Source organism: Rattus norvegicus, chromosome 3, assembly GCF_021556685.1.
Source record: "Rattus norvegicus strain SHRSP/BbbUtx chromosome 3, alternate assembly SHRSP_T2T, whole genome shotgun sequence".
In the NCBI taxonomy this organism is placed as follows: Eukaryota; Metazoa; Chordata; class Mammalia; order Rodentia; family Muridae; genus Rattus; species Rattus norvegicus.
This window is the reverse complement of record NC_141536.1, coordinates 107339249-107360156: the sequence shown is the minus strand read 5'-3', so window position 1 is coordinate 107360156 and position 20908 is coordinate 107339249. Positions and strand designations below refer to the sequence as shown.

Genomic DNA, 20908 nt, shown 5'->3' with positions numbered 1-20908 from the left:
AGAACAGATGGAAGCCATGTGAGGTGCTGCGAGTGGACCGCATCTTTGACTTTGCAGGTATTTTGAAGCAGTGCAGCTGAGCTCTCAGCAGCGCATTCACGTCGACCTGTTTGACTTGGAGAGTGGAGAGTACCTGTGCCCTCTCTGCAAGTCTCTCTGCAATACCGTCATCCCCATCATTCCTTTGCAGCCACAGAAGATCAACAGGTGCGTTTCACCTCTGTCCAGATTGTCCTCCAAGCCTCACTTGCCCCTTCCCTCCTCACAGAGATTAGAGATTAATACCATTCTCATTCCGAAGCTTGCATCGTGCTCACAAATGAGATGAAAGCCCAGCTTTTGGTGTTGAAGAGAACTAGGATTTTCATTTACTTAAAGCACTGTGTTTTGCTTTTTCCACCCACCATTAAATCAGTAGAACCTCAAAATTGCAAATCCTACTGGAGATCTGTACAAAAGGTTAATGATAAAAATAAGTAAATGATTACATTTATCATATTTTGAATAATTTGTGAGCATTTAAATTTTAAAATATTTTACCTCTGACAATCTGTTTTTGTAGTTTCACTAGTTTTAATAAGTAGAACTTTCATTATATACTTCTACATTCTTTTTTTTTTGGTTCTTTTTTTCGGAGCTGGGGACCGAACCCAGGGCCTTGCGCTTCCTAGGCAAGCGCTCTAGCACTGAGCTAAATCCCCAGCCCCGTACTTCTACATTCTTACTCTTCTACTTGGTAACAAAGTTGTTATCCTAGCCAGGTGTGGTGGTAGCAACCAGTACTTAGGAGACTCAGACAGGAATATCTCTGAGCTTGAGCCCAGCCTAGTCTATATGGCAAGTTACAGGCTAACAAAGGCTACATAGTGAGACCCTGTATCAAGATAGACAAAAGTTATTCTTTAATTTATTTTAAAATCAACAATTTGTAATGATAATTCCAGCAGTGGGAATGGTTTTAGTAATCTGCAGAAGCACCTTTGGCGGAGACGCTGTCCCTCGGTGGAAGGTGCTTCCCTGGCATGTGCGAGGCAGCTCCACAGAATAACACTGTGCTGCTCCCAGTGAAAGTGTGAGATGCTGAGTTTGGTAAATGGAATCACTTTATCTCATGAGTCCGTGTCATTGGAACTTCTTATTCATATTTGGTCATGGAATGCCACCATGTACAAACAAGGATGTGTCAGGAAGATTGGCCCTTCATTTACTGAGTCACTGATGAGCTGTAGACAGAGTACCACGCACTTGCTGTGTCTTATTTAACTCTCACAGTTGTCTGCTGAAGCTGGTACTATTATTTCCATTTAAACATAAAGAACTGGATAACCACTGCGAATGGCTTTTTGCTTGTTCCAAGCGAGGTTCAGGATTTGAAACCAGATCTCACGTCCATCTTCTGAGGGTGTGAAGAAGTTGTTTATTTGGTTGGTTTTAGTTGTTCGAGACAAGGCTTTGCTGCACAGTCTAGGCATTCCTGATGGCTGAGATTTCAGGTGCATACTTCTTCCAATTTCTTGTTAGCTCACATTAGCTTTTTTATTTTTTTAATGATTCCCCAAAATAAAGATACTTGAAAGTATAATTGCTTTCTAGATAACTAGCAACTTATTTCCTCAACTTTCTCTACTAGACTTTATATATGTATGGCTTGTTTTTATTTTTGATTGTGTGTTGGGGAGTGTGCATATGTGAGTGATGCTGCCTTCAACACCCAGAAGAGGGTGTCCTGTTCCCTGGAGCTGGTGATGTGGGGGGTTGGGAACTGAAGGTACCGAGAACTACACTCAGGTCCTTCTCAAGAGCAGTATGTGCTCTTAACTGCTGAGCCAACGCTCTAGTCCTCAACTCACACTTACATGTAAAACATTATACAATAAATTTATCAAAACCGGGGGAATGAGATGTGGTTCAGTGGTTAAGCGCACTGGCTGCTCTTCGAGAAGACCCAGGTTCAATTCCCACCACCTACATGGCAGCTCACAACTGTCTGTATCTCCAGTTCCAGGGGATCTGGCACCCTCACAGAGACATACATGCAGTCAAAACACCAATGTACATAAAATAAAAAAGAAATAAATCTTTTAAAAAAATTATCAAAACTGTAAAACTGGTCCAGAGAGGTGCTTCAGCTGGTTAAAATGCTTACTGTGTAAGCAGATGGGCCTGAGTGCAGTTCTCTAGGGCTCGTGTAGAAGCTGGTCACTTTAGCACTTGTCTGTCATCTGTCCTCCTGTATGGGAATGGGAGGCTGAGAAAGGAGGAACTCTGGAAGTGGGGGGGTTAGCTATCCCAGTGTGTGTACCAGCAAACACAAAGAAATCATCTCAACAGGTTAGTAGGAAAGAACCAGTATTGAAGGTTTTGTCTTCTGATGTCTACATGTACAATGGCATGCACACACCTGCAGTTACACATACATGCACTTCATATACACGCATGTTTAAGACTGCTCTTTCAGGGGTTAGAGAGGTAGTTCAGTGGTTAAGAGCACTGGCTGGGTCCTGAGTTCAGTTCCCAGCATTCATGTGGCAGCTCACAACCAGCTATAAGTATAGTTCTGGTGTACAGATGTACCTGAATGCAAAGCCCATGTGTGTGTGTGTGTGTGTGTGTGTGTGTGTGTGTGTGTGTGTGTGGTAAATTCATACATAAAAATCAAATAGAACAGAAGCAGAAGGAACCCAGACACCTTTAATCCCAACATTTATGAGGCAGAGGTCAAGTCCAGCCTGGTCTACAGAGTAAATGAGACCCAGAACAGCCAGGACTACGGAGAGAAACTCTGTCTCAAAACCCTAAGTAATTAAAAGGGAAAAGGGGAAGACCTATTAAAGGCCATTGTAGTTCACATGAGATATGGCAGGACTTCCAGTGGGATAGTGGATAGAGGTAGGAAGAAGTGATCTGCTAGAATCTGAAACTTAGAGATTCAGTGTGGAGGAATCGGGGTGTGAGTAACATCACCTAGCAGTTGATGGACAACCATGGCAGTGTTTACTGGTATTTGATTATTTCCCAGTCAGAGATGGACAGTTATATCTAGTCATTTTACCAACTATATTTTAGGCTCATTTTCATGGTCTAGAATGTTACTAAAATGAAGAAACTTGGTGTTTTAATTTTGTTTATTTATTTTTTTGAGAGGAGGTTCTTACTATATATCTCTGGTTGACCTGGAACTCACTATGTAGACCCAGCTGGCCTCAAACCCATAGAAATCTGCCTGCCTCTGTCTTCTAAGTACTGGGAATAAAGGTGGAGCCACTATGCTCAGCAGAATTTGATGATTTTTTTTTTTTTTCAAAACAGGGTTTCTCTGTATAGACCAGTCTGGTCTTGAACTCTGCCACTCCAGTGCTGGGCTAAAAAAACAAAACAAAACAAAACACACACACACACACACACACACACACACACACACACACACACACACACACACACACACTGCACAGCTGATGTTTTTAATATATCAATTTATTCAAGGAAAGACTCAACAAGTTTACCCCTGCAGATTGTCTGTGTATCAGTTGAATTGACTGTTTCTAAATGTCACTTTTTTGTAGTGAGAATGCAGAGGCTCTTTCTCAACTTTTGACCTTGGCACGGTGGATACAGACTGTCCTTGCAAGAATATCAGGTTATAATATGAAACACGCTAAAGGTTTGTAGGAATCTATTTGTACTGGACATTTGAAAATTATTTCTAAATATTTAACTTTTTAAAAATTGAATTGTATGTTTCTGAGTGATCCACTTTATGTATGTCTGTGGGACACTCTATGACTTGGGGCCCTCAGAGACTTGAAAAGGACACTGGATCTCCAGAACTGAAATTAAAAAGTTGTGAGCTTGGTCCTCTGGGAGAGCCGTCAGTACCCTAAACCACTGAGCCATCTCTACAGCCCCCTAAATCTTTAATTTTTTTTGCAAGTAATTATTATGCTAAAATATGATTTGAAAGTACAGATTTGTTAAATATCAGGAAATAGAGATTTTGAGTCCAAGACTTTTTGGCTATCGGTTTACTCAGTTCAATCATTTTTCATAATGGAAAACAGAACAGTGTATAATGTTCTGTCTTAATATTAATAAAAATGTATTAAAGCTGTATCCTTATGTATATATTTTTTACAGCTGAATGACAATGTTGCCATGGAGATAGGCTTAAAAAAAGGAAATTGAAGATCACTTAAAATGTTTGGTGAAGAGGGGCTAGGGATGATTCAGTGAGAGAAGTGCTTGCCGAGCATGCATGAGGATCTGAATCTGGGTCCCCAGCTGCACTTAGAGAAATGCTGGGTGCTGGGGGAAAGGGATGGATAGAGCCTAAGAGTCTGATGGCCAAAACTGTGACCCAGGTTTAATGACAGGTCCTGTCTGTAAAAGGCAGAGTGATTTATGTTCTTCTCTGGCCTCCTCACGCATGTACATGGGCTCCTGAGCCTGGATACACACATGTATACCCACACATATACATTCTACCATGTGCATATAACATTTGTCGAAGAACTGTCTTTATTAAGTTATAAATCAATAAATAAAGGCAGAGTCCAGTTTGTATTGTTGGTTTTGTCTGTGTAAGAAGGGTTCTTGCAATCTTGTCCAAGCTGCACTCCAGCTCCTGGGTTTACACAGTTCTCCTGCCCCATCCTCTCCATGGCTGGGACTATACACAGCTTTAGTTTGAAGACCTCTGTTGGTGGCAGGAGAGATCCAAGTCCTGTAAGTTGTCTTCTGGACTGCACAGGAGCCACCTCCACACACCTGGTGTGTGTGCACACAAACAGAAACACACTCACATACATACACATACACGCCAAATTAAGTACAAATGCAGGTTTTAAAATTAAAAGAAAATGAAAAAAATGAAGTTATTGATGAGTCAAAATATTCATTACCGATTAGAGGAGAAAGCAAAACTATAGAGAGCAGCACTGTATGATGTCTTTAAGGAAAAACCCACTTATGTGTGAGGTTGATGTGCAAGAAGGACTTCATCTGTGTTATCTAAGCAGAGAAGCTGGGATGGGCTACTCACTACTAACTAACGTTTCTAAGGGATTATCCATGGTTTAAACAGCCGGAGAGCTGATTGTTAGACGAGACTTGGGCGTGATTTTATCTCTTCTTTCATTTAATTTGTAAGGAGAAGCTCCAGCAGTTCCTGTCCTGTTTAATCAAGGAATGGGGGATTCTACTTTTGAGTTTCATTCCATCCTGAGTTTTGGAGTTCAGTCTTCGTAAGTATCTAACGAGTTAAAAGAGTTTGTGAAGTAGGGTGTCGTGACACACACTTGGGAGACAGAGGCAGGTGGATCTCTGAGTTTGAGGTCAGCCTGGTCTGTGTAGTGAGTTCCAGGCCAGGCAGGGCTGCATAGTGAGACCCTGCCTCAAAAAATAGTTTGGAAAAGTAAAAATTGGAGCTAACCTTTTTTTTTTTATTTGTAAAACTGCTCCTTATCCATTTTTTCCCCTAAAGTTTTACTTAGTAAATTAGATGGTTTGAGATCCTTTTAGAAAAATGTTATTGGTGTGTGTGCATGCGTGTGCGTGTGTGTGTATCTTGGAAGGCAGAGGTCATGTTCCATGGCACACTGATAGAAGCTGGAGGATGATGCTCTGGGGAACAAACCCACACTGACATGTTTCTCCTCTGAGCCGCCTGGAGTGACTTGGAAGAGGCTGCTCCCTACACCCTGCCACTCCATAATCACTTTTGACAAAACAAACAACAACCAAAGCTACAAGAGGATCAGAATGTAAATACCTCACTTAAATGATGCATTTTGTTTGCCTGTGACTTTCTGAAAAAACATTGTCACTTTACCCTCAGTTTGTATTTCATGTGCAATCGAAAGTGCCCTACTGTATCTCAGAGTTACAAAAGAGACTTGAAAAAGATATAATGTCCCAGATGAGGGATTACTATTTTGTGCATATGACTACCTCATACCTTTTCTACCTACAATCCTTTTTCACACTACCTGTCTTATTGCTTCTCAAATACTTGTTAAAAGTGAAATTTGGAGGAACCAGAAACTGTTGCTCCAAGTGCTTGTTGGGGTTACCTGTCATGTGTATACATGAATAGCATGAATGTATACACACAAGCGTGAACACACACGTGTGCGCGTACACACACACACACACACACACACACACACACACACACACACACACATACACACTATCAATTCAGAAATACTTTTATACCTTTCAGAGTACCAAAACATGTAGATGAGATCTTCTTCCTCTGAACTTTATTTTCTCCTTTCAGTCTGTCCTTAGTTTGGGCCTAGACCGGTCCAGTTGTGCTTATTACTGAACTTTAGCTCTATGGTGATATGCACCAGTGCCATTTTGTAAGAGAGTTTTCTACCTTTAGGAGGTGGCTTTCCCTATTTTTTTTAATGAATAAATCTAGAGATTCTAATCCCTAGTTTGACAAGTTTGACATTTCACTTATTTTGATGTTTGATAGTCAACTAGATTGGATTAAGAATATTACTTTAAGGCTAGAGAGATGGCTCAGCAGTTAAGAGCATTGACTGCTCTTCCAGAGGTCCTGAGTTCAATTCCCAGCAACCACACGGTGGCTCACAACCATCTGTAATGGGATCTGAGGCCCTCTTCTGGTGTGTCTGAAGACAGCTACAGTGTACTTAATATAAATAAAATAAATAAATCTTTAAAAAAATTAAAAAGAATATTAGATTAATAAGACACACTTGGATCTGTTTGTCTGCTTTTTTAAAATATTTTTTTATTTTCTAAGTATGAGTGCTCTGTCTTCATTTCTGACAGTGTATGACTTGTGTGCCCAGTGCCTGTGAAGCCAGAAGAGAGGGCATTAGGTCCCCTGGAACTGGAGCTACAGAGGGTTGTTAGCCTCTGCGTGAGTGCTGGGATGCAAATTGACCTCTGCGCCATCTTTGCCACCGCAGTGAGGGCTTCACCCCAGTGAGGGCTTGTCTTGAGAGGCTTAGTTGAAGGAGAAGTTCACATGGAAGGTAGATGGCGGCACGCCATGGCTGGGTGACTGGACTGAAGAACCCGTGTGGGAACAGGCAGCTCCACACGCTTGCTATCTCAGCGGTCACCTGCGTCCTCTAGCATGCCTTTCCTCCATGATGGACTGTATCTCTTGGCGTCGTGAGCCTAAATACTTCCTTCCTTACGTTGCTTTTTGCCATGTTTGGTCACTGCAGTGAGGAAAGTAGCTAACGCACTCAATGTCGAAGGGAGGTAACTGATTCTGATGCTCTCTGACCTAATGAGGCTTCTCAGAAAGCAGCACTTAAAAAAAATACTATACAAATTTCTTCTTCCTTTATTTTTAGGGTGAAATACTCAAATAGTATCAAGGAAATGGTCATTCTCTTTGCCACAACAATTTACAGAATCGGCCTGAAAGTGCCTCCTGATGAATTAGACCCACGAGTACCCATGATGACCTGGAGCACGTGTGCTTTCACCATCCAGGCAATTGGTAAAGCCTCTTTACAAAATACAACCGGATGCTCTGGAGGTTTCGATGAGACAGAATTCACAGTGATTGAATAGAATATGTTTGCTTCCCTGACTCGGAAGAGTTTGCTGTGTTTGGGGACTGCTACTATTTCGGTGTATTGGTGTGGCCTGAGAATTTTTAGTATTTATATCTTTTTCACCTACCGTAGTGGCCCTGTGCAGTTGGCTAGTATTTTGAAGGCTAGCCTTAAGCAATGTAGTCAGACAGTGGCAGTCTTACATCACTAGATCAAGAACCAATTAAGAGGATTCAGCCCAGGACTTTACAGGATCGTTATTTCATACTTAGAGAAAAAAGAAGATAGAACCAAAGTCACAAACAAACTAACAAAATTAATTGGAGGAGGATGTACAAGGTGGCCAGGAGAGAAAGGTTGGCAGAAATAGGTCTGAGTGATAACCTGTCGGATGCTTTGCCATATTGGAAGTTCCCCAGGGAAGGGCAAAGTAGGCAAGAAGCACTGAGGTTTGTAAGTGGGCGCGTCATTACACAGATAACAGTCTGTCTCCGCCACACCATCTTTATCCAAGCGAGTTTAGATTTCCCTTCAATACAGTCTTTATGAAATCTACATTTTCATCACTAAGTCCCTTTCTGGAACAATACACTCTGTCATAACTTGGATTGAGTAGTGTGTACACTTTCTTAGTCTTGGGTAGATTTTAGGAGCCGCTCACAAACCTATTAGACTCAAAGCATGCGCATAGGACAATGCACTGGTGTGTTTACTCAGGCTGAGGCCAGCGTGGGCTCCACAGTGAAGAACCAACCAAACCAAGCTATGCTAAAACATACATTGTATAATATTTTTGGATTTATTTTTTCTTTTTTAAGAAAACCTTTTGGGAGATGAAGGAAAACCTCTATTTGGAGCACTTCAAAATAGACAGGTATGCATATTCCAATAGATTTCAGTGGGTTCTAAGGTACATTGTAGAAAGGGGATTCCTAGCTTAGTTATCACTGAAACCTTTGTGCTCCCTCTGTGTATGCTTGGTGTGGGGAGTGTGCTGCAGTTTGAGTAAGAGTGATGGTTAGTGCTGTGTATTTTACAGAACTTTCTCACTGTCAATAGTTATGTGTAATTCACACACATTTCATCTGACTCGACTCCTTTTCTGCCCTCCCCTGTATTGCTGAGCCTAAAACCAGATACATCCTGTATTTTCCCCTCACTGATGGATGCTTCACCATCATGTAACATTGACTATTAATGGATTCTGCTCTAGACAGGTAATTATTGCTGAGTTAAAGATGAGACACTCAGGGCAGGGTAGATGGCTCAGTGGGTAAAGACACATGCCACAAACCTGATAAACCAAATTGACCCCCAAAGTATGCATGGTAGGAGAACAAATTGGCCCATGTTGTTGCTGACCTCTCATGTGCTCCAACACACACACTGTGTTAGCTAGGTTTGTACTGCTGTGATAGAACACCATGACCAGAAGCTGTTTGTTTGGAGAGGAGAGGGTTTACATCAGCCTAGAGTTGTACTCCATCAGGAAGGAAGTCAGGGCAGGAGCTAAATGTAGAAACCTAGAAGCCTAGAACCATGCTTCCCATGGCTTGTGCAGTTTGCTTTCTTACCTACCTCAGGACCACCTGCCCAAGGGCGGAACCACCTACAGGTCAATCTAATGGGAACATTTTCTTTTTTTTTTCTTTTTTTTTTTGGTTCTTTTTTTCGGAGCTGGGGACCGAACCCAGGGCCTTGCGCTTCCTAGGTAAGCGCTCTACCACTGAGCTAAATCCCCAGCCCCGGGAACATTTTCTTAATTTAGGTTTCCCTTTCCCAAATGACCCTAGCTTGTGTCAAATTGACAAAAAAACAAACAAACAAAAAAAACAAAAACAAAACCCAACAACAACACATGTGCATACAAGTCCACACTTACACGTACGTACATACATACATACATACATACATACATACATACATACATACATACATACATACATTAAAAAAAAGGCAACCCTGAGTCTGAAATGCTCAATGGGTAAACGCACTTGCCACTCAGCTTGATGAGCTGATTCAGTCCCTAGGACACATGGAAGGGGAGAACCTACTTGTGCAAGTTGTCTCTGACATATCCATGGGTGCACATTCACAGGAAATAAAAATAATTTTTTCATAAAAAGAATATGTAACCCTGGTAACTAGTAAGTAGTCAATGACTGCATTTAGCACTTGTCTAGCATACATGAAGCCCTTTAAATTTTTTAAAAATTTAAAAATATTAAATTTTTAGCCCTAATAATAATAATAGCAATAATATAATAGTAACATAATAATTATTATTGCCTCTCCTTAGTCCTTTCTGCCATATCAAATCCCCAAAGAATCATGAACTGTACCGTTAGCTGTTTTTGTTGTTTTGTTTTGTTTCTAATGTGTGCTCAGTAGCACTGTGAAAACTAATGGGTACAAGCTCCCCAGCCCACTGCCTGGCCAGGCATTGCTGTCTTGGACGGGTGCTACAAGAAACAGTCCACATTGTGTGTCCCTTAGATCCCTGGGATTGCTTCTAGGAAGAAGAAGATGTATTTCAGTTGTTCTGTGGCTTCTTATTATCATTTTAGAATTTCTAAATACAATTTGTACAGGATTCAACAATCCCATGTTTTAAAAGGTCGAGTCTGGAGGCTCAGTGATTAAGAGCACTGACTGCTCTTCCAGAGGTCCTGAGTTCAATTCCTAGCAACCACATGGTGGCTCACAACCATCTGTAATGGGAACCTGGCTCTCTCTTCTGGTGTGTCTGAAGAGAGCAACAGTCTACTTACATACATAAAATAAACAAATAAATCTTTTTTTTTAAAGATTGAATCTGGAGAACAGAACAAAGCTGAGAACTGAAATGATCATAACTAACATTTCTTTTTAATAGAAAATTCAAAAGTATAGTGAAATTAAAAAACATTTTTATGTACATATTGTAGCTGGGTGTGGTGGTGCTGGCCTTTAATACCAGCACTTGGGAGAAGGACACAGAAAGATTCCTCAGTGTGAGGGCAGCCAGGAATACATAGAAAGACACTATCTCAAAAAAATAAAATATTGTGAGTATTTGATAAGTACATAAAGCATTAGTGTATAGTAGGCTAGGATTGGTTATTTATCATTCTGACCTAACTATCATCTCCTATCGTTTTATCTCACCTTGCCCACAATCCAGCATAATGGTCTGAAAGCGTTAATGCAATTTGCAGTTGCACAGAGGACTACCTGTCCTCAGGTCCTGATACAGAAACATCTGGTTCGACTCCTATCAGGTAGGGACTTAATTATTTTCTAAGTATTTACCTGTGTTTTCTTCTGCATTTATGGCAATATATTTCAGCTAGGAGATGACATACTGACTGACTGTTAAACACTCACTGTTGAGATCTAACTGCCTACAACAGACTTGCCCAAATGACCTGATGTACAGCCTCATGATTGTTATGTTGTTTTTAAATGTATCCTTTTGGCTGGGTCTGTGATTGCACAACCCTTTAATCCCAGGACCTGGCAGGCAGAGACAGGCAAATCTTGATGAACTCGAGGTCAGCCTGGTCTGCTAAGTGAGTACCAGGATAGCCAGAGCTACACAGAGAAACCCTGTCTCCAACAGCAATCAATCAATCAATCAATCAATCAATCAATAAATTTACATGTTTGGAGCTGGGCAACACTCAAAAGGCAGAGGCAGGCAGATCTCTGTGAATTTAAGGTCAACCTGCTGTACAAAGCCTGTTCTAGGTCAGCCAGGGCTGTTACAGAGATACTCTGTCTTGATGCCCCAAAACAAACAAACAAACAACAAACTTTAGTTTATACTTGTTACATCTTCTTGATAATTTGATAATGTGCTCCCTTTACTAGTGTATAGTGGCCCTGACTGTCCCTTCTGTCTACTTACGGTTTTGAGTCTGCTTTATTTGATAAGAGTTGATAGGCCAGCCTGTTTATAGCCGCCACACTTACATTAAATTGGCTCAGTTTTTTTAGTGTCTTGGAAACCATAGACAATTGGACTTTGGTTTTATAACTAGTCGGTTTACCTGTACCTTTTATTTGGCTGACAGAGAGTTTTTCTACTTAATGCTATTTTGAGAAGAACTATTAATGAAATTTTAAAGAAAATCATATTTTTTAAATAATATATATATATATGTAGACTGTAGCTGTCTTTAGACACACGAGAGGGCATCAGATCTACAGATGGTTGTGAGCCACCATGTGGTTGCTGGAATTTGAACTCAGGACCTCTGGAAGAGCAGTCAGTGCTCTTAACCTCTGAGCCATCTCTCTAGCCTGAAAATCATATTTTTAAATAATTTTTTCATTAATGTTCTGGTTGGCTGAATTATGGATTATAGTAGTTTTTGCTACTTTGTGGATTCTTTTTTTTTCCTACCCTCTATCTTCTGGCTTTACCCCCATTACTAGATAGGAGAGAAGGAAGGAGAGAAGGAAGGAGAAAGGGAGGGAAAGAAGAAGGGAGGGAGGGAGGGAGAGAGGGAGGGAGGGAGACAGAGAGAGAGAGATCCCTGAATCCAATTCCTTTCCTTTTGTTTCTTCTTTGAGCATGACACTAACAAACCACAACCAACCCCCTGAATGACCACCAGCCATTGATTACTGACTCTGCCTATTGGGCATCTAGCATTTATAGACCCTCTGTGACACACGGACGCGTACATACACATACATAAATGAATGAATAAATAAGCACCATCTTTGAAAAAATTACCATCCTCACTTACAGTGAGGAATAGGGCACATCCATGATCTTAAGCCTGTAAGGGGCAAGAGCTGTAGCTCACTGCCCAGCACACATAGGGGTATGGGTTGATCACCAGCACTCGGAAGGGGAAAGAGGGCAGGGTAAGCACTAAGAAGAAGACTAGAAGACTGTGCGTGCTGAGGTTAACTTGTTGCTCTAGTGGAGTTTAGTTTTATTTTTGAGACAGGGTCTCACTTTGTAGCTCTGATTGGCCTGGAGCTCAAACTTACCGTCATCTTCCTGTCATTGCTTGCCAAGGACTAAGATTACAGGCTTGTGCTAACCACACTCTACTCTTCAAAGGAATTTTAAAATAAATATTTATAGTAACTAGGGAGGGAAGTTTTAGAACTGCCTGTAAGAAAAAAATTGATGATGAGAGAGTATTCCAGTCACTGAGTGGAACCAATCTCAGGACAGGGATTAGGAAATGTTTTAAATGTCCTGAGGGCAGCACAGTTTGTGACCCTGGAAAGAAAATAAGATAGGCATAGATAACGCTGCTGACTGCATTGACAGAAGTGTTGCTGGGAAAAAACCTTTTTTTAAAAAAATTTTGAGACAGGTTTTTTTCTGTGTATCCCTAGCTGTCCCAGAACTCACTCTGTAGACCAGGCTGGCCTCCAATCGCAGAGATCCCCCTGCCTCTGCCTTCTACGTGCTAGGATTAAAAACGTGCACCACCACTGCACAGTGAAAAATAACAGGAAGAAATGAGACCTAGAAATTGCAAATGACTTGTCAAGGATCAGGATTTCATTGCTGTGAAAAGATACAATGACCAAGGCAACTCTTACAAAGGCAAACACTTAATTGGGCTGGTTTACAGTTTCAGAGGTTCAGTCAGTTATCATCATGGCAGGAAGCATGGCAGCATGCTGGCAGGATGCTGGAAAAGGAGCTGAGAATTATACATCTTGATCCAAAAGCAGCCAGAAGGAGACTGATTTCTGCAGGCAGGCAGGAGACTGATTTCTCCTGCACTGACTGGACCTTGGGCATAGGACCTCAAAGCCCACACCTATAGGGGCTTACTTCCTCCAACAAGGCCACACCTCCTAATAGTGCCACTTCCCATGGACCAAGCACATTCAACCCACCACAGCACTCAGCCTGCTAGCAGCAAAACCCTGCGTTCATCTTAGTTTAAGGTAGAGCATAAGATAGACTACTCCATGGTTATTATATGCCACATCTATAAATACTGCAGACTTAGAGAAGTTAAGCTGCTTCCCTCTAAGAAATAGCCATACAAGAACCTATTTCAGTCTTATATCCAGAAAACATGACCTTAATATTTATGCTACTTATTTAGAATATTGAGATTGGGGTTAAGAAATTAGTCTGAGCAGAAACTTCTCTCCCTTAGTTTTAAAAGTAATGGCTGTGTTGGGTTGGAGAGATGGCTCAGTGGTTAAGACTGCTTGCTCTGCTATCATGAAGAGTGGAGCTGACAGTACCCAAGTAACAAGCCAGGCATGCCACAGATACCTGTCTGTATCCCTGGCTTTGGGGGTAAGGATGGGATAGAAGTGGAGACAAGAAGATCACTAGGGTTTTCTGGTCCAAGTGAGCCAAGAAATGCTAGCCCTTAGTTGAGAGGGAACCATCTCAAAGGAATAGGCAGAGACTAATAGAAGAAGAAATATTATATTTATTGAATTGTGTATATACAATTATATTTTCTGGCCTCATTTCAGAAAAACAAGGCGGACAGCACCTTAGGATACCCAAGGTTGACCTCCAGCCTCCCTATCACCTCTGGATGCACCTATACACATATATAAAAATAAAACTATACAATTTGTTTTCTTGGTCTTATGTATGCAAAATTGTTTCTAGTCAGGCATGATGGCTCATACCTGTAATTCTAGCACTTATGAGGTTGAAATAGGAACACTTTTATTTCTAGACCAGCCTGGGCTACATATCAAGGCTAGCTCAACAAAACAAAAAGAAATGACAATCCTGTAGTCTTAACTTCTTGATCTCATTTCTTGCCATTTTTTTCCCATAGTTTTCATTAAAAACTGGTCAAATTAAAAAGATAATACTTTGTAGCATTTGTCATTTAAATGCATTTAATGGTATCCACAGAGGCACCAAAATGTGCCACTGTCACACAAAGGAATTCAACACTTCCCCTTGGATTAATTTAACCAAAATTGAGCCCAAGTTTGAATTTTCCACTTTTCTCCCTATTTCTTCCATTGGCCTGTAGCTTATGTTTTCTCACTTGTCTGTCTATGCCTACCTAATTATGTCTGTCTTTTACTCTGCGTCTTGTTCCTAATAAAGAGCACAGAAAACATGGTATGGAGAATGAATAAAGGATACTTTAATCTTGTAAAGCTGAGCTTTATAAGGGATGTTTACCTCCAAATAATTCGAAATGCCCTCAGAGCACCCAGTACTGCAAACATAACTGTTACCAAGCAGCCTCAACAGCTGTTTCCAACATTGATGGTGGATATCTGTTGTATAAGGTCACTTTCAACTTCTTTGCTGTTTTCAATGGTTACTATAATAACACACATATATTTACACAGTTGCATTGCTGTCTGGGTCAGGGGCATGCAAGTTACATAATGCATTAGCTTTGGTTGTAAAAGCTGAACACAAAGACAGTAAGGAAGGTTGTTAATATTGTTCTCTTAAAGACAAACTAAATAAACAGGCAGGATATTAAGGCAAGTCCAATGTATATTAAGTTGGTTGTGAGGTCCTGTTAAAGTTTCAGTCTCTTTAAGATTAAGAGATATTTTCATAAAAAATGTATCACATTCAATCTGTCTATACTTCCTCCCAATATAATCCATATAATCTAATTCTGTATAGGAAGGTTTTCTTTTTTTTCCTTAAATTGATTTTGTTTCCTTTTCTTTAAGTAATTAATTTATTTATGCTAATGTACATTGGTAGTTTTCCTGAGTGTATGTCTGTATGAGGGTGCCAGATCCCCTGGAACTGAAATTACAGATATTTGTTAAGCTGACATGTGGGTGCCGGGCATTGAACCCAGGTTCTCTAGAAAACCAGCCATTGCTCTTAACCACTGAGCCATACACAGGAAGGTTTTCTATGTCCTCCTTTGCATTGCAAGCTCTCCCTGCTCGCCATCCTAAGTCTGCTCACACACTGTATGTTACAGAACATTTAGACGTCTTGGTGGAAAAGGAGCTAGGTCAGGGGCACGGCTCTGGCGTAGCACATTCAGCACTGGTTTCACCTGTAACAAAGCCAGTCAGTCATTCAGCATTTCAGAAGTGGAAGGTGGGGGCTGCTAGGGAGTGGACTTGGGCCTCACAAGTGATAAACATGGCCCCTTTTTCTGGCAAATGTCTCTTGAGCAATCTATTTCAGGATTTTCTCCTAAATCTTATCGTCCAACTCTTAAGCTGTATGTGACTCTCTAGTGGCCTTTATTCTGTTAAGACATGTTATAGCAACCATGTCTTAACAGTATGATATACTAGTCTATTCTCTAGCCCCATCGTATTTTTATATAATGCTTCCAGTTTGCATTTGATTCAAGTACATTACTGCTTCACTGACTGAATTATATTAACTTTTGTTTTAGTTGTTCTTCCTAACCTACAATCAGAAAATACACCATGCCTTCTATCCGTTGATCTATTTCATGTTCTGGTAAGTGTTTAGTAAAATGATTTAGAAGTCATTAAGCTTATAATTTCATGTTTTTTTCTTAATAAATTCATGTTTTCTGTTCAAAATAATAAATTTTTGGTGTTCAAGGTGTTTCATTTGATGTTTTATTCATTCCTTTACAAATACAGATTTCGGGGCTGGGGATTTAGCTCAGTGGTAGAGCGCTTGCCTAGCAAGCGCAAGGTCCTGGGTTCGGTCCCCAGCTCCGGAAAAAAAAAAAAGAAAAGAAAAAAGAAAAAGAAAAAAAAAAAAACAAATACAGATTTCATCAAGATATCAAAATTATTTTTAAAATGAAAGCACATTTATTTTTTAATTTATGATTGGTTTTGTAGTTGGTTATATTTGATAATATACGTACAAGTAAACTTCCTCTAATTTTGTTATGGCTCCTTCTCACTCCCTTTTAACTTGTTTATAATGAATTAGTGTGTAAGCTATACATTAAATATAATCATTAATCATCTAGTGATAGAGACCAGCCCATAAGTCCATGGCAGCTTCCCTAAAATACCTGTGAACTCTTGGGAGCTTTATGTAGGAATTTTTATCTTTGCAATAATTTTATTCTTTTAGATCTAGCCCAATGACGAGAACAGTGGGAAGGTTGAAAACCATGGGTTTTGTGGGTATTGGGTTAGCCAATCCTCTCATCACCCTCTTTGTACCTTTTAATCTAGGTCTGTACTCAGTACCTGCCCACCCTGACTCTTTTGGGATCCCCTGGGGAACCTTAAAAAGAATCCTAACAATTGGACCTTGCCTCATAGTCATATTTTGTTGGATTGGGATGAGGCCTGTGTGTCAGTGTTTTTAAGAACATCCAAGGGTTTATAATACAAATCTTCAGACCTACACAGCAGAGGACTACTTCCTAGGCCTACAATAAGGAGACTCAGCAAAGGGATGCTATTTGGCGATGGCCTTTGCTCATCACTTATGGTTATTATAATTATAATCTAAGATATTCTGTTGAATATCACTAGGAAAAGTATGGTGGTTATTTTCAAAACAACAGCAGCAAAACTGCACCATTTGGTCCCCTTTACCTTTAGTTAGGAGTCAGCTTGTCTTGGCCTTTCTCAGTGATCCTGCTGCTGTCCATTTTCCCTTTACAGGTGGGCGCTGTCTTAGCGTTCCCGTCCTTGTACTGGGATGACACGGTGGATCTGCAGCCTTCACCGCTCAGCTCTTCATACAGCCACCTTTATCTCTTCCATCTGGTCACCATGGCCCATATGCTTCAGATACTCCTCACGGTAGATGCAGGTAAGGCTCCCGTCTTGGTTGACCGCAAGTAATATTTGCCTCTGCTTCACTGGCAGAGTGAATTGTGTGTGTGATTAACCATGTTACAAATGTCTAGTCTCGTGTTACGTGTCATTTATTCATGTATTCTCACCAAATGTTACTTAAGTACGTAAAGGTAGAATAAGCTCGATATTTGGCTGTCTAACTTCCAGCTTCTCTGCAGATATGTAGAGGGGATGTTAGGACCTATTTTTCTCCCTGTCTTCCAAATTCCTCCTTGTCAAAGTCTCTCCAGGTTTATTTCCACACACATACATTCTGCCTTTTGCACTTTCTCAGTTCTAGTGATAGTGTGTTCCTTGCCTTGTTGCACTGCCATAGGTTACTTTATGTCATGGTTATTTGTAGCTCATTCCACTCCTTGCCCAGCTTCTCCTTCCTCACATGTGTTTTCTGATTACAGAGAACAATCACATTTAAAACCATTCCCCTTAGCATCAAGTATCTGGCAATCTTTGTTCTCTACAATAAGTATTCACTAATGTTTTTTGAGTTATGATTTGAGTTACATGAATATAGCATTATCAAATTATAAGTATTCATTTAGAGCCAAGTCCGCAGTAGCAAATGAGGTGCTCGGCAGTGGCTCAGTGGGTAAAGTACTTGCTGTTCAAGCCTGAGGGCCGGAGGCCACAGAGCCTAGATAGGGCTGGTGACCACACTCAGGAGGCTGAGACAAGGGTTCCATGGAGCAAGCTGACTTGCTAAACTACCTGGAATTGGCAAGCTCCAGCAAGCTTCAGTGAGAGACTCTGTGTCAAGAAATAAATAAATAGAAAGTGATCAAGGAAGACATTTCAGTTTCGGCTTTGGATTTCCATATGCATGCATGCACACACATGAAAACATACATATACATACATGCATATATACCATATATCATATGTGTACCTGTGAAACAAATGAACAATAAATATAGTCTGGTTCTGGATAACAGTGATCAATAAAAACTACAGAAAATTCAGGAAATTTAAAGAAAAATCAGAAAGAAAAAAATGTTAAAGGGGACTGGAAAGTTACCTCAGTGGTTAACAGCACTGGCCTCTCTTCCAGAGGACACAGGTTCAATTCTCAACACCTACATGGCAGTTCACAACTGGAGTCTGTAACTCCAGTTCTAAAGGATCCACCTCCCTCTTCTGACCACCCAGAGCACTACATGTTACAGGGAGAATCAGCAAAAAGTGTACTTTTGCCATAAGATAATAGAGAAAACTTGGAAACAATCAGAGTAGCCATTAGTTGATTGATAAATAATTTGTGGTACATCTAGACAATGGAATATTATTAGTTCAAGGAAGAAAGGAACTATCCAGTCTTGAGAGTGCGTAGAGGAGATTTGAGCATATATACTAAGTGAGAGAAGCCAGTGTGAAAGATACATATGGGTCCAACTCCAGGACATTCTGGGGAAGGCAAAACTGGAGATATGTGAGCAGAACAATGATGTGCATGGGTGAGGGAGGAGAAGCAAAGAGACAGTGAAGCTAGTCTATATATACGCTATCCAAACCAATAGGATGCAGAACGCCATGAGCGTTAGTCTTGAGTCAGGTGAGGTCAGCCTTATAGCCCGATTTTAATCTTTCAGTGCTCAACTGGCTCTTCTAGGTCTCTTACCTCTCTGCATAAACTGTTTTCAAAGACTCAGTTGTATTATTTTTAATGTTATGAGTTTGCATCCTAAATGCCGATGCCTACATAGGCCGGAAGCATCAGGTGCTTTGGAGTTGCAGTTACAGGAAGTTATGAGTTGACTAAAGTGAGTCCTGGAAATTAAATTTAGGTCCTGTGAAGATTGGTGTGCTCTCCAAATCACTGTCCCCAGGCTTGCCACTTTTTAAAAACAGTTTCACTAGGTCAGGCTGTTCTGGAACTCACTATGTAGTCCCAGGCTGTCCTTGAACTCTTGGCAACCCTCTTATTTTCTGCTCTAAGTGATAGCTTACAGGCATGAGACATGACTTTGGGCTTAGACTTTAGAATCAGTTTGTCAGTATGAACTTCTGATCAAAATGACTGTCACTAATACACATATAATAACAATGTTGGATATTGATAATAAGAGAAAGTTCTCCATGTATAGGATCTGAAATACATAGAATTCAATTTTTTTTTTTTTTGCTATTTTGCTACAAATATGAAACTTCTCCAGCTCAATTAAGTTTATGGTTTATGTGTGTATATATACATGTATTATATTCACATTGTGTGAGTATGTACCTTCATGTGGAGGCTAGAGGTCAATGTTAGGTGTCCTCAGTTACTCACTATCTTAGTTTTAGCGGCAGGATTTCTCAATGGACTGGGAGCTCATTGGCTAAGCTGGGTTAGGTAACCAGTAAGTTCTGGGGACCTGCCTGTTTCTTGTTCAACCTATGTTAGTAGCCATGCCCAGATTTGAGATGTGGGTTGGGGTCAGAACACAGGCTCTCATGCTTGAGTGATAGATCCTTTATCTCCTTCCCAGCTCAGTCCATTGATAAACAGACAAAGCAGTGATGTCATTACATATATGCATTTGTCAAACTCTTCAAACGGTTGGCTTGAAACCATTTCACTCTATGTAAGGTTCACTTTGACTCCCCTGCCTCACCCTCTGTGCATATTCATGTATACAAATTCACATATATCGCAGACATACATATCATAATTTAAAATTATTGTGCTTTTTATTTGTATGTACGCTGCTGAGGATTGAACCCAGGTTCTAGGATGAAGTATACATTCTACCACTGAACAATGCTTCACTTTTACCTCTTAACTTGAATGGGGAAAAAAATCAATATAAACTCAATGTGTTTCCAAGTTGAATAGATTATTATATTCTTTTATTATTTGTGGAGGAAGGGATGCCTGTGCCATCATGCGCATGTGGAGGTCAGGCCAACTTACAGGAGTCACTTTTCTTCTACTGTATGGGTTCTGGGTATTGAATTTAGGTTGTCAGAGTTGGCAGAATGTGCTTCTACCTACTGAACTATCCTACCAACCCTGTTGGCAACTTTTAAAGGTAAAGTGTGCCTTTAGATTTTATTTGGAAAATGAAAACAAGTCATTCAGAGAAACTTTATGACCTTTCAAATGCATTAATACATAGGCAATTTGAAAATAATAACTCTGTTCAAATGTGCCATAACAATCTGTCATAAGAAACTGCAAGGTAGCCATTTTATCTCCATTTGTATATAATAAACTTGAAGCTGAGGGGTTTAATATAAAGGACAAAGCAGTTACAGAAATGTTCTGGAATCATTAATTTGCGGCTTAACACACTGGTTAGGGAGCAGAATCCTTGGGTAGGGGGTGGGAGTAGGTCTATTCTTTCATTAATCAATTTATTTACTTTACATACAGATTACAGATCACAGTTTTCCCTTCCTCCTTTCCTCCCAGTCCCCTCCTCAACACACACACACCCCACTCACACACACACACACCCCCCACTCACACACACACACACACACACACACACACACACACACACACACACACTCTCTCATCCTTTTCTCCTGAGAGAAGAGGAAGCCTCCCATGGATTTCAATCCACCTTGGCATATCAAGTTACAGTAGAATTAGTTTTTTTATTGATGATAAACAAGGCAGCCCAGTCAGGGGAAAGGGA

The 20908-nt window shown here is 40.5% G+C and overlaps 1 protein-coding gene across 3 annotated transcripts in view; it reads left to right on the top strand.

Annotated features, from left to right (window-relative positions):
• The window catches only part of Ubr1 (ubiquitin protein ligase E3 component n-recognin 1), a 110319-nt gene that overhangs the window by 72592 nt on the left and 16819 nt on the right, over positions 1-20908 (top strand). For all 3 annotated transcript variants that reach the window (NM_001178072.2, XM_087653865.1, XM_087653866.1), the window contains 8 exons: positions 58-207; positions 3564-3661; positions 5147-5240; positions 7341-7489; positions 8366-8421; positions 10711-10807; positions 15884-15951; positions 17091-17241. In NM_001178072.2, the coding sequence (NP_001171543.1) occupies positions 58-207; positions 3564-3661; positions 5147-5240; positions 7341-7489; positions 8366-8421; positions 10711-10807; positions 15884-15951; positions 17091-17241 (863 nt within the window). The remainder of the gene's footprint in view (positions 1-57; positions 208-3563; positions 3662-5146; positions 5241-7340; positions 7490-8365; positions 8422-10710; positions 10808-15883; positions 15952-17090; positions 17242-20908) is intronic.